Source organism: Platalea leucorodia (assembly GCF_965183815.1).
Source record: "Platalea leucorodia genome assembly, chromosome: 4".
Lineage (NCBI taxonomy): Eukaryota > Metazoa > Chordata > Aves > Pelecaniformes > Threskiornithidae > Platalea > Platalea leucorodia.
Genome location: NC_138826.1, coordinates 17,416,854 through 17,430,468, shown reverse-complemented (window position 1 = coordinate 17,430,468; position 13,615 = coordinate 17,416,854). Strand labels below are relative to the sequence as shown.

The following is a 13,615-nucleotide window of genomic DNA, read 5'->3' as shown; positions in this document are numbered from 1 at the left end:
AAGATTTTGTCTAATGGCGCGCCTTGAATACAGTTGTGGTGCAAAGCTCTTGGAAATGGAAGGGCTTTCAAGTATCTCTTCAAATGTATGTCTAAAGGTGGAAATGAATGTTTGCTTGTAGCTACCTATTTCTATAGCTTTAATATTTTGTATTTATCAAGAGGAACTAAAAATATTGAGCATTTCACAAAGACTCAGTTACCTCTTTATTTAAAATTAAATGGATCTACTCATGTGTTTATTGGACATAAGCCCTGACGAGGCATATGCTGAAGCAGCTCAGTGAACTGGGACGTTAAATGGACTAAACCAGAAACCGATAACCCTGACATTTACACTGAAGCAAATCAGAAGCAGTTCCACTAACATGAAAGCACTTACAGTAGTATAAAGCTTCTGACAGAGGATGGTCATGCTGAACTGAAGGACAGGAAAAGCAATCTGCCTAGCCTTGCATGGACGACAGCCAGAGGGCAGAAATACGAGGGGTTTCTTTTCTCTGCCTCACCCCACTGCAGTATGACAACATTTCCGATCTGATGCAAATTCCCTCTTTTCCCTTAAATAGCTATCCAGGCTTCATACAACAAAACAAACAGAACACCAAGCCTGAAGTTTGATAATTCTATCTGGACCAAAGGAAGGCTTTATGTCTGGTCAATATTTTAGGAAACAGGGAAAAAACGTAAGTCATTTCCACAGCTGACGTAGCAGGGTTCAGCAGAGGTATGGTAGCTATGCGCCTGCCAGCGATGCCCATTCTGTATCTACTGAATCTATGTACTTTCCACAGGTCCTGCCAAATCCACCAAGATATCTAGCCAGAACTGATCTACACTGTGTTAACCTAAAAATCACTGAGTAATGTTCCACTTACAGATTTTTGGTTTCTTCTTATCATGACTGAGAAGTATGTAACCCTTTTCTTCAGTGGTTCTACCCAGTGCTGGAATAATTGCGTTCCTGACAGTTCAAAAGTCAGCTCAAAGCCAGCAAGCCAATTTTTCATATTCTTTCATGTTCTTCTGGCAATGACCTGATTTGAAGTTTCCATATTACTACTAATAATTAGCAAACTATGTTCATGTTCACAGTGCTGTATAAGCCATAAAGAAATACATTTCTATGCCTAAGAAGCACATAATTACAATATCTGGATCTCCAACAGTGGGAATAGCTTCTTATCTAACAAAACTTTCAGAAATCTTCTTAAAGCACCCTAATAACATATGCATTTCTGAGCTAGATATCTGCAGCACCCTGCAAATGCCTGGTTCTGTCAGTTCATGTCATTTATATTATATATTAAAATATCTCCAAATGCATAGTGTGGTAAAATTCCACCATTTCAGATTCCTAAAAACCCACTCTAGCTTGGTTTAAAAGGACATTTGTTCTAAAAACACCTGTATCACTTAGTTTGCAAACATTTCAAACATAACAAATTAATGCACTCCAAAGCTGATAGCACTTACTATGCCATTAACTTACTCCATTAACAGAAACATGTGCTTTCTGTTCTATCAGAGGTAAAACACTTCAGTCTTACGTATAAGGCCCTACACTTGTTTTTTCATATAGCAAATACTCTTGTGCTTTTACAGAAATTAATAAAACACTTTTGCAAAAAACTTCAATATAAATGACAAATACCATAAAAAGGTCAAAGGAAGTTATGTGTCTCAAAGGACCATTTTGAGGCAAAATATAGGTATGTGCTGGTTTTGGCTGGGATAGAGTTCATTTTCTTCATAGAAGCTAATATGGGGCTATGTTTTGGATTTGTGCTGGAAACAGTGTTGAGAATTCAGGGGTGTTTTAGTTACTGCTGAGCAGTGCTTACACAGAGTCAAGGCCTTTTCTGCTTCTCACCCCACCCCACCAGCGAGCAGGCTGGGGGTGCACAAGAAGCTGGGAGGGGACTCAGCTGGGACAGCTGACCCCAACTGAGCAAAGGGCTATTCCATACCATATGACGTCATGCTCAGCATATAAAACTGGAGGAAGAAGAAGGAAGGGGGGGGGGGGGGGGGAGGGGGCATTCGGAGCGATGGCATTTGTCTTCCCCAGTAACCGTTACGCATGATGGAACCCTACTTTCCTAGAGATGGCCAAACACCTGCCTGCTGATGGGAAGTAGTGAATGAATTCCCTGTTTTGCTTTCCTTGCGTGCGCAGCCTTTGCTTTACTTATTAAACTGTCTTTATCTCAACCCACGAGTTTTCTTACTTTTACTCTTGTGATTCTCTTCCCTCTCCCACCGGGGGAGAGTGAGCACGTGGCTGTGTGGTGCTTAGTTGCCAGCTGAGGTTAAACCATGACAAGGTAGAAGCAGAAGCATATGAATATGAAGAATGCTTCACTCTTATGAGCAGTATTACAAAGCAAAAGTTGAATGCAAGGGTGACAGATTGATCTTCTGTGCAAAAAGGCTAGAATAGGAGGGGTGAAAAACGACAACAGAAATACAGAGAGGGCATGTTATGGTGCATATTTTCTTGATGTTTCTGAAGTGGGGTCTGTTTGATTCACTGTGTTACTGTTTTTGTACGTTATCTCTGGCACCAAAGTGGTTAGTTGCTTCAGTGACAGCAAGAAAGTCACACAAGAATTTATGGTATAATATTACCATAAAGCTAACTGCTGCTGATGAGTCAGAGGCAGGATGAAGAATAAATCAGGTGTACTTTAATCAAACAATTGGAAGTAAGGAGGAAGTCCTGTTTCGAGCTTCCAAAAGGAAGATCCAGCAGTAGGTGCTTGTTGAAACAGGTTTAAGGCTGCAACATTTCAGAACCTGAAGGGCTAACTTACGGAGGACTAAAAAAAAATGAAATCTGGTATATCAGTATGGTGGCACCATCCCAGTATTCCACAGCTCTTGATATTTAGATTAAATATAAACAGAATTAATGTGGATGGCAGCTCCATTACCTAGCAAAAATATATTTGCATACATAATTCTGGAACAAAGCACTGAAACATGGCCACTGAGGGGCCAAAGGAGATTTGGAAGATTTGTTGCATTCAATTATGTCACTTCTAGTTAGAATACGTGCACCTCATCACAGCATAAAGACAGCCAAAGGGTAATATATAAGCCAAAAAAGTTAAGTTAATATCTTAGAAGACATAATAAATCTCTTATACTGTCTGAGGCACTGTCAGCTGCATCTGTCATATGATGTGAAAGCATTATGGAATCATTTTCCCGAGTACAAATCATCAAATCCAAGAAGGTGTAAGAATTAGATCAGTCTCAAGGAACATAATCACAACTCACTGGCTACAGTAATTTCAGGAGCTGTGTGAAATTTTAGATTTCATTAGTAACTTCAAATTCAATTCCTATTCACTGAAATATACATCCTGACTGCAATCTGAATAAAAGTCTTCTTTTCTACATTATCAAGAGGCTTACAATTTTTTGTGGTTTCTGTATGTGTGCATGTTTTCAAAACAATACTAGATGATACTACTAATTATTTTTTTCTTCAAGAATCCTGTAGGTTGTCCTGTTCTAAAATAGACTGCGCAAAACCACCAAGCCCTTTGAAGAGTGCATTATCCCTGAATGCTGAGGCAGTTCTCATCCTTCATTTTAGTGAAGTGTTTAAACATACCTTCACCCTACTCAGTTCAGTTATATGCTTCACATCATTTGGTTAAACATCCTATGTCGGTTTGGGCCTAGAGATGATTTTTCAGCTCTAATTCAATTTTTTTCAAACTGAATTAGACTTACAAGATGATTGAGTGAAACAGACTCCGTTATTTTGTTTCACCTGGTATTTGTGCTTGTAAACAGTATAAGAAAACCTCATCTCTACTTCACAGAAGGTGCATGAAAAGATTTATGTCCTTTGCTCCTTCCAGTGGACTCACGGCTCTCCCTACTGGTTTTGATAACAGCTTGCAAAGATCTTTCTGTACTTCATCTCTGTTAAAGTAACACAGGAGAGCTCTAATTACCACAGTCAACAACTGCGTAAATCAACGCATATTATATATCTTTATATTGTTCCTTCAGTAATCTAAACCACACTTGATGGCTCTGAAACCAGTTCCATGTTTAAGAACTTGTCATCTTTTCCTTGGTACAATTATATACACTGATGTTATACTAAGTAAATGCCTCTCCATAACCTTTTCAGAGAACAGCTTTCTTATACCCCTGAAATGACAAGTAAACACAATTATCAGTATCAGTATCAGTATCAGTAGCAATGGAAGGTTGACTTATTGTATTTTAAACATGTTTAAAAAGTTTGATTCGGGGAAGTTTGTATGAACATCCAAGGGGAAAAAAGCTAGAAAGTGTTAGAAAAGTACCAGGTGGCATTAGCTTGCAGTCAACAAAAAATCACCAGTTCTTACACGAGAGGTAAATTGAGATCCAAGCTCAAATAATTACTATCAGCATTATGTCACTATATGAGATTCCTGAGATCGAGGAACAAATGATACTATGAATGGCAGGGAACACTTCCTCTTGATTGAGACTGCTGTTGTCACTGACCCAACAAGAGTAATGGTACTCTTGACTTTGGTTTGGTAAGGAGAACAGTCCCTACAAGAGAGAAAGTCATAACTTTTGACATAGCAGTCATGAACTGATTTATTTCAGATGAAAGGGGAATTTAGGCTTCTCTATTACTATGCCTCTGATTTCCAAAGGACAGACTTTTGAAATAAAAAAAATAAAGTAACTAGTGAAGAACTACTAAAGTACATGAACTGAAATGCAGGATGGCCCCATTTGTTAAGTCAATGGTAGAACGGCAATTTAAAACCCAAATAAGAAAAATGGAAGATAGACTAAATGGATGAATAACCAAATCTTAAATCTTGAAAAATGAAATCAAGTTTTAAAAAGATCAAAGAAGTGGAGAGACTATAATGAAGAGGAAAAAGTTAGCAAAAAGATAGGAAGCACAGAGAGAATTACCAAAAATTTAGTTAAACTTTGGAAAGTATACTAAAACAAGGTGCAAAAGACACTGTAACAATACTACTATATGATAAGTAAGAAATGAAGAAAGAGTAGATATTATATATAGCCTAAATATGTCATAGTACAATGGATGTTCTCTGATTTGTTCTCTCTTCCTTTAATAATACTCCCTAATATATTTTTTAAATGATACCGAGCAGATGTTTTCATGGCATTATCCACTATAATCTCAGAACATCTTTCCTCTCTTTTAATGGTTAGCCCAGAACAGATTGGTTTTTCTCCCTTTCATCACTTAATATTTATCTACAGTAAATTTCATCTGCCATTTTACTGCCCAGTCATGCAGTCCCGTACATTACTTCTGTCCTTCTTCAAAATCAACTCTTGTCTCTAATTCCCTGGTTAACTTAGTATCTACTATGAAATTCTGTCATCTCACATTTTATCTCTTCTTCCAGGTCATCTGATTCTCCCTAAAACTGAACAGCCTGGGTATACTATCATAATCTCGTATTTTCTGAGTACTCTTTCTAGAATAGCCTGATAATCTGTTGATCACACAGGCTCTCTGGCATGCTTATGGATATGTAAGTTGATTGCTTTGCTTTCTAGATCATATTCCAATGCAGTTGCAGGTAATAAACTAATGACTCGGAAAGTACCATGAGAAATAAAGTGTACAACACAATACCTTAAATGAACAGTGTAAATTGATATTTTTGAAGCAATCTGTACTACCCTAATATTCCAAATGTACTTGATACTTCATACATTTCTTTCTCAGTATATGCTTACTTTTTTCTATAATACACTTCAGGAAAAAAAAAGATATAAAACTCTAATTGGTCTCTAATGGACAGAAAGAGCAATGTATTCTTTTTAACCAGTGTGAGTCTCATTTGTGTGCTTGACCTTTAATTGTTTCGAAGACATGCAAAGACAAATGCATTCAAACAGAAGTGTCACATTCAGCCTCTTTTCAATGTGAAAATGAAATGTATTCAATTCTGATAGATTTTAAAATTACAAATAGAAACAACATCTTTATCAAGTCATAATAATTAAAGGCTCAGGAAAGGGATTTTTTTTTTTAGTACAAAACTGATAATTTTCTTATAATGAAAGTTTATTGACAATTGTGCTCAGGTAAGCCACGTGACAGTTTGGATTTCTCCTGTTCAAAACAAAAGTGGTATTATACTCACAGTTTGTGAAGACTGTTAAGTCCAACAAACATTTCTGGTGTTAGGCAACCAATTCTATTATTTGAAAGATCCCTAAAACAAACAAAAATAATGTGAAACATTAGGTCTGTCTTATTCATATCCACACCTACATAATCACATACAGCATCTTTATTTTTAACACGTAAGGAGTTAGAGACAAATGAGAAGTAAAACCTATTTCCATAATGTAACATAATTGAATTAAATAGATTTAACAACTTTTATATTAACATTATTGAGCAATGTTCCACGATTAAACAACTTATACTAATTGCAACTTATACTAATTGCATTAAAATGTTATTTTATATATGTAGCAAATAAAAATCCAAAAATTATTTCCAATATAGAGAATTTTCTTTATCAAAGTTACTAGCATCTGTTTGTTTAATTATGAAAAATACTATGCATTTCGTTGCATGCAATATTCATCCAAAATTGACACATTTTTACTGTTTACTAATGTCTCATCTCGTTGACAGCATCCTTTCTTGCTAAAGAAATCATAGAAACCAGAGGACAATTAATTTTTGATCTAGTAAGAAGGTCAGTCTTGATAAGCACTTGGCAAGCTCTTCTACGAGCAATACTGTGGCAGTCTCAGACCACAAACAGTACAAGGCATTATGTTCCATAACTCTTGCCTGCAGAAAGTTGAATGGATGTTTTCTGTACAAGTCATACATACAACATAATGTATAGGATACTTATAGGAAGGAGACAAAAATAGGTATGAACAATTATGTTGTGATAACAACATGAATACTGCACCGGTGCGTTCTGAACTAGTGTTTAATTTTTACATATTTGGTTTTCAACCTTGACTCAAATTTTCCTTCTTATCAAGTTTGGTTTTTTTTAAATAATTGCAGTAATGTAAGGATTATATACCCACTAAAGTGTTAAAATTGATCTGAATGTATTTTTGTTTTAGAATCAGTGGTAGTCTTCTGATTCCTTTGTTACATTGTGCTGATTCCCTATTTTTCTATTGTTACTTGAGAACACTAAAGTAATCAAACAAGAGGATAAAGGTTGTAGCTTGACAAATCCAGTTATTGCTTTCATGGAGACATACCCAATTAGCCAGAATGTGAACGCAATATCTTTAGAATTCACTACAAAGTCTTCTTCTATCAGAGAAAAAAAATATATTTTTGTACAATTAAATGATGAAACATCGCATCAGAATGAAAATATTTCTTAAATGCTTGTCAGGGATATTAAGTAGGCAACAGCTGAGAAAATAGTGTGGATAACAATATAGTGCAATAATTGCATATTAGCATCATTCTTTAAGTTTTCCTAATGAAAGCTACATAGAAAATCTAAAAATGCAAGTTTAAGACAAACATACATACATACATATATATAGATATAGATATATCTTTCTATTAGAAGAGGTAAATAACAAACAAGAACCTACCCAGAATTCTTAGATGGGTAATGCTTTACTTCTGCCTAAGCAAAGTCTGAACACATATGGAAGACATGCATCACTGGGTGGGGAGTAATTTGGGTAGCAAAAGTAAATTTCATCTAAACTAATCAAAACAAGTGCATATTTCTCTAAGTGTGGCACACAGTAAAACTGTATTTTTAACAAAGCAAAAGGCTACATCCCCTTTTCTTAAAGTTTATTTCAATAAGTGTTATTTTCACAATAAGCTATATGGCAGTGGCTGAAGTCTCTGTACGGTAAAGCATGTTTTCTAAAAAAACATTAGCGAAAAGAAAAGACAGCCTGCTGCACGTTCCTCCACACTAATGTATGTTATATTAGACATAATTCAATTCGTAATGTACAAAGCTAGTGTTCCTTCTCAGGAGTAAGACATTTAACTTACTAATGCTGACTTGTAAAATGGATGTTAGAGAAAACAAAACTCTTCTCTGTTGAATAACCAAGTGCCATAATTTCAGTGCTTCATAAATTTTTAGTTTTCACCAATTTTGTGTGTACCTCTTTGAGTAAACCCTTGAAATAATTTAGTTTGTCATTCAACTACAAATTATAACAGTTCTCCAAATCATTCACAGAAAACATTTTGATTTTGACAGCCTGCAGTTTGTCTGTCTGACTTGCCATAGCTGTATCTCTTGCAGTTGCCCATATTACATCAGCTTCTGCTTTTCAAAGCATCATTTATATTTTACATGTGAAATAAGAAGATGTGAATATAAAGTACAGTCTTAAAGTAATTACTATATTCAGCATTCAACAGGAGTTTACACTATTTATTCCTTTTGCTCAACCGTCTGCTACCCAACAGTTGCTCAGTGAAGGAGTGCAGGGATTTTCTTGTTTACCATGAAACTACACTGATTTGTACCAAACATGTGGCAGTCTAGTCATTAATCGTTCCTTGTCTCTAGGTTGCTCCCAGTGTTTCTTGTTCATATCAGTAACAAGGTTTTTTTTGAGATCTAGCATGATAAATCTCAATGTTGCCATTCCTAGTTTGCTGAAGAGTCTTTTCTTCTCACTTTTCCCAGTGCCTAATGACTTCCTTTTCCTTGACTTGTCTCTGCTGGCTGAGCCAAGGCTCCATCTGTGCAGTCTTCAGATGTGCAGCCCATGACTTGCACAGGTTTCCTGGTTTTCCCACAAGAGGTCAGGGTTGTGTTATTAGAGTATGCGGCCAAAGCAACAATTAGCACTCATTTTGATCACTTCATTGTATTGTTATCTCTGTATACAGAGTGAGCAAGAAAGTTTCAACCTAATGTTTTTGTTTGTATTGAAAATGTATATGCTACTGTGACTTCATTATTATTATATCATTGGCTTTCTACCCAAACGTACTAAAACTTAGTGGTTGGTGTTAGAAAATACGGCTACCTGTATGATCAGAGATGGAAATCTTTTACTTGGGTTGTGCAGTGTTCCCTATACATAGCAGTTAGGGAATTTAACCTCAGAGCAAAAAAGCAGAAGGATTTGTAAATTTATTTTTCTGTGGATTTGCATTCCTTCTCATCTAAATCTTCCCATCCCACGAAAATAATCCCTGTTTTCTCATAGGTTTTCTCATCACACATAAAACAGCACACACAATGGCTAGGCAGATTTCTGGCATGTGCTGATGGCCTGGTTAGCCAGCACATGGACATTTGAATGCTGTCACTTGGAAAATTATAATTTAAAAAGGGTTCATCTCACTTTTCCTTTAGGCTGAGTAGAACTAAGGAGGGTCTGTAGTCCTTGTTAATTAAAAACAAAAAGGCCCACTTGTAGGATCTTAGTAACAGATATTTTTACCCTCTACAAATGTAGTTTAAAAATCAGCCAGTGCTTTCAAAAGTACTATAAGATTTTCAAAGACAAGAATACAAGAATGATGGACAGGGAATATATTGCATAAGTCTTGTTTCCTTAGAAAACCATGCTAAAAAATAAAAGATACCAAGCAGAATCAATGTGAGAGGTATGCAAATGGTACACAAATTCTAAAGCATGACAAAGTTTCCTTTCCAAGAATTTATTTTATAGACCTGGTCTGTGATAAAAGTAAACTAGAGCTTACAAAACGAAAAAACTTAGCATAGCACAAAACACTGTTTACACATAGTTAAACCACTTAGTTTTATTTCTGATTAATGTCTATAGTGATATATTGTCTGCTAAGTCGTTAATTAGGTGTGGTTTTTAACTTTGTAGATGTACTTGTTAGGACATTTATTGGAGAGCAAACAGATAACTTTAAATGGGAAAAGGTAAAAAAGAAGGGGGAAATGGAAAAAAAATAAGGGAAAGAAGAAGAAAAAGGCATGGTAAATTTAAAAAGCACAGTGTGTGATTTTCTATTTTACAGCCAGTGTCCTTATGTGATTATTGCTTGGTGGCATATTTGAGTTGCCCAAGGATAGAAATGTCGATACAAACACAATTTTCAGAATAATTCAAATGGAGTTAACACTTACAGGCGCTTCAGTTCTGAAAGTCCATGGAAGGCCCCTGGCTCAATTGTGCTGATCAAATTATTCTTCAGATCTCTAGAGAGACATAACAGGAGGAGCAATTAATTATCGCTTTACCTACTGTACTACCGTTTTACATGAGGAGTGTGAAATGCAATGCAATTCTCACCTGTATTTGTCTTAGCTAAAACCAAGAATGAATTTCTTCTAAATAGCAACACCAAAAATGTTACATCATTTGCAGTTTATAAAAACATATTTTTCCAAGTAAGATGGTTAAGATTGGATGTTAAAAATTAAATATCTGCTTGTTTTAATTCTTCTCCTATTTCTACTTTTCAAAACAAACTTACCAGCCATTCTTGCCCCAGGAAAAATGTTTTAATCAATGAGTGAATAAAATAATCAGTCAGTGAAGCAAGAGCCTTTTAGTTTGCTTATTCATTGTGCTGTGCACTTTACACTTAATAAATTTATCATTTCCACCTAATGTAGGCAAAGTAGCTGGCATGTGAGACATAAACAGATAGGTCAGGTTTCTGTCCTGAAATACAAGCAATTTCTCATATTTGGCGGACAGGTGCTTCATTTTGCACTTGGTGACAATCCAGAGGATCAGTTGTTGCGCAGATAAAGAATATTTCACTGGCATTAGTAACCTCATCTGCTCTTGGCACAGTGCTTGGGGCCATGACATTGCTCAGTCCCCATAGAGATTTACTACTGAATTGTCTCAAGACTCTTTGTGATGTGAACCCTGAGGAAATGCCTTCAGTGCAATTAGATGAGCAGGCCTAGGAGATAAATGCTGTAAATTCTTGTAGAGTCGGTGTCCATCTTCTGACAATTTGCAATTCATAGGGAATGACTGGTGTGCAATAATATCAGTGTTGTTTCTCACTGCTTGACTCTGCCAAAGTACAGAAGTATCAACAGCCACATGAGTCATCTTATTTATCACTTTTTATTTTACTGCAAATAAAATGCAGACTAGGTGAAATCTTGGTTCCACTAACTGCGATTGCCCTCAATAGGGCAAGATCTCATGCCAAATGTTTAGTTCACAGTAGGATATATTTTAATTTCAAAGTCAAAATCATAAATAAATATTTCTCTATTTTGGTAGCAATTTTTGCACATCTTTTGAAGACAGGTCCAAAAATTTGTGTGTCACACCCATTTCATTTTAGTGATGATGATGAGTGATCTGTCCCTAACAAAGATCTCAGTCAGACCCTTAATGGTCAAGTTCAGCTTTCAGCTCGCACCATGCAACACTCAGAGTCCTTAAGAAGGTGACAAGACATTCTGATTACTTATGCACAAGATGTTTTGTCTTACACATATGAAATGCAGAGCTATCAAATGTACAGTAGGCCAAGACTGCAATTTTGATGGAGAAAAACCCTAGAAGTCCTTATCATCTCAGTTTAGAAGGTACACCTAGATATTCAGTTGCTTAAGCTGTAAAATCCTAACTGTAAACAAGGTTCAAGATAATCACTTAGCATTTGTTAAAATCTACTCAGCTCAAAGTTTATGCTGCATAATTGGTAAGGTATGATACACAAGTATGATACATGGCAACGTCACCTGTCCAATATTTTTAGATTCCCATTTCTTCTTTGTTCCAGCTTGCTCTACATAGTGCTTTCATCATGAGTATGTGTTGCTCATGATCTTGTAACATTATTGAAAAAAAGCAAAGGACCAGGAGAAAGGTAAGAAGGGAGCTATTTATTTAAAATTGAAATCATACGATAGACTATCCTTTAAGTCTTTTTAAAATGCAAGTACTGCAAAGCATACAGGTTTAATTATTAAGAACACCTGCGATTAAGTAACTTATCTGAAGTTACAAGCATTCATAAAGCTATGAAATATATTAGAAAAATCTTTCAGCCATGCATGTCTGAAACCCAATGGTTTAGTTTCTTACTGGTTTTATATTACCTTGGTTTAGATATTTCAAAGTTCCTCTTTTTCAATTGCTATTTTCACTAATAAACCATTATCTGTTCATTATGCAAATAAAATAAACTTGATAAAATATGCTAATCTCAGGCCAACACAAACACAATGTGGCCAGCAGGACCAAGGAGGTGATCATGCCCCTGTACTCGGCACTGGTGAGGCCACACCTTGAATACTGTGTTCAGTTTTGGGCCCCTCACTACAAGAAGGACATCGAGGTGCTGGAGCGTGTCCAAAGAAGGGCAATGAAGCTGGTGAAGGGTCTAGAGCACAAGTCCTATACGGAGCAGCTGAGGCAGCTGGGTTTGTTTAGTTTGGAGAAGAGGATGCTGAGGAGGGACCTTATTGCTCTCTACAACTACCTGAAAGGAGGTTGTAGCGAGGTGGGGGTTGGTCTCTTCTCCTAAGTAACAAGCAATAGGACAAGAGAAAATGGGCTCAAGTTGTGCCAGGGGAGATTTAGGTTAGATATTAGGAAAAATTTCTTCACAGAGACAGTGGTTAGGCATTGGAACAGACTGCCCAGGGAAGCGGTGCAATCACAGTCCCTGGAAGTATTCAAAAAACATGTGGATGTGGTGCTTAGGGATATGGTTTAGAGGTGGACCAGGCAGTTAGGTTAGCAGGTTGGACTTGATGATCTCAGAGGTCCTTTCCAACCTTAACAATTCTATGATTCTATATTAAAACTGCACCAATTATTCCAGTTGTACAGTACTGATGTAACTTTTAAACAGCAATTGATGAATGTATAGATACTTTAAGCATATGCATTACATGGCATAGGTCACTCCTATTTGCCTGAGCCACAATAGCAGTCCCTCAATCATTGCTAAGCTAGTAAAAAGCATAAAACCCAAAAGTGCTTCATTTTCCCTGCTACTGTGCAGTATGGAGGTAAGTATGCCTGTAAGCCTAGGAAAGGGAGCAAGTCAGAGCCCATGAAATTCCCAATAGTCTCAAGAAAACAGCAACATGAGCCAGAGGTAGGGGGAGAAAAGGTGGCACACAGGAGGGGAGAGAAAAAGGACAGTGTCAGTTCAGGAGACAGGTAAAGGTGCCAGAAAGGAGCAGAACTTGGGCAAGGACCTTGATGGTGATTTGAGCATTCATAAGAAAGCTGCACAGTCTATGACTAATTTTAGGCATAGGTCTAGGCCCTTTCCTTTCTCCTGGAAATCACATAAGAAAAAAAATGGCAGAAACACAGAGGTCAAGGCTGGTGCTTGCACCGATTCTTATCTGGCAAAGCAGATGAGAACCCTGCAGACAACAGAGCAGAATTAGGGGCTACAGCCATCCTCCTGTGGGTATTCTGCCCTTCTCCTGATTCCCTAATCCAGGTAAAGAGTTTTCTTCCTTGCTTTGTCGTCTTCTGCTGGATTCGGATGAAAGTGACAGTAGCTGATGTAATAACAAATAAAATACAGGGGATGATGTTTGCTATCATGAAAACACTCTCTAAGAATTGGAAGCAGCTTTGTATTTTTCAAAATTTTGTGGTCAAACATTTTCATCTTAGTTCCCTGGTACAGG

The 13,615-nt window shown here is 36.6% G+C and overlaps 1 protein-coding gene across 1 annotated transcript in view; it reads right to left on the bottom strand.

Annotated features, from left to right (window-relative positions):
- The window catches only part of LOC309589876 (adhesion G protein-coupled receptor A3-like), a gene marked incomplete at its 5' end in the record, with an annotated part of 283,649 nt that overhangs the window by 168,768 nt on the left and 101,266 nt on the right, over window positions 1-13,615 (bottom strand). The window contains 2 exons of the mRNA XM_082310563.1: window positions 6,164-6,235; window positions 10,109-10,180. Of these exons, the coding sequence (XP_082166689.1) occupies window positions 6,164-6,235; window positions 10,109-10,180 (144 nt within the window). The remainder of the gene's footprint in view (window positions 1-6,163; window positions 6,236-10,108; window positions 10,181-13,615) is intronic.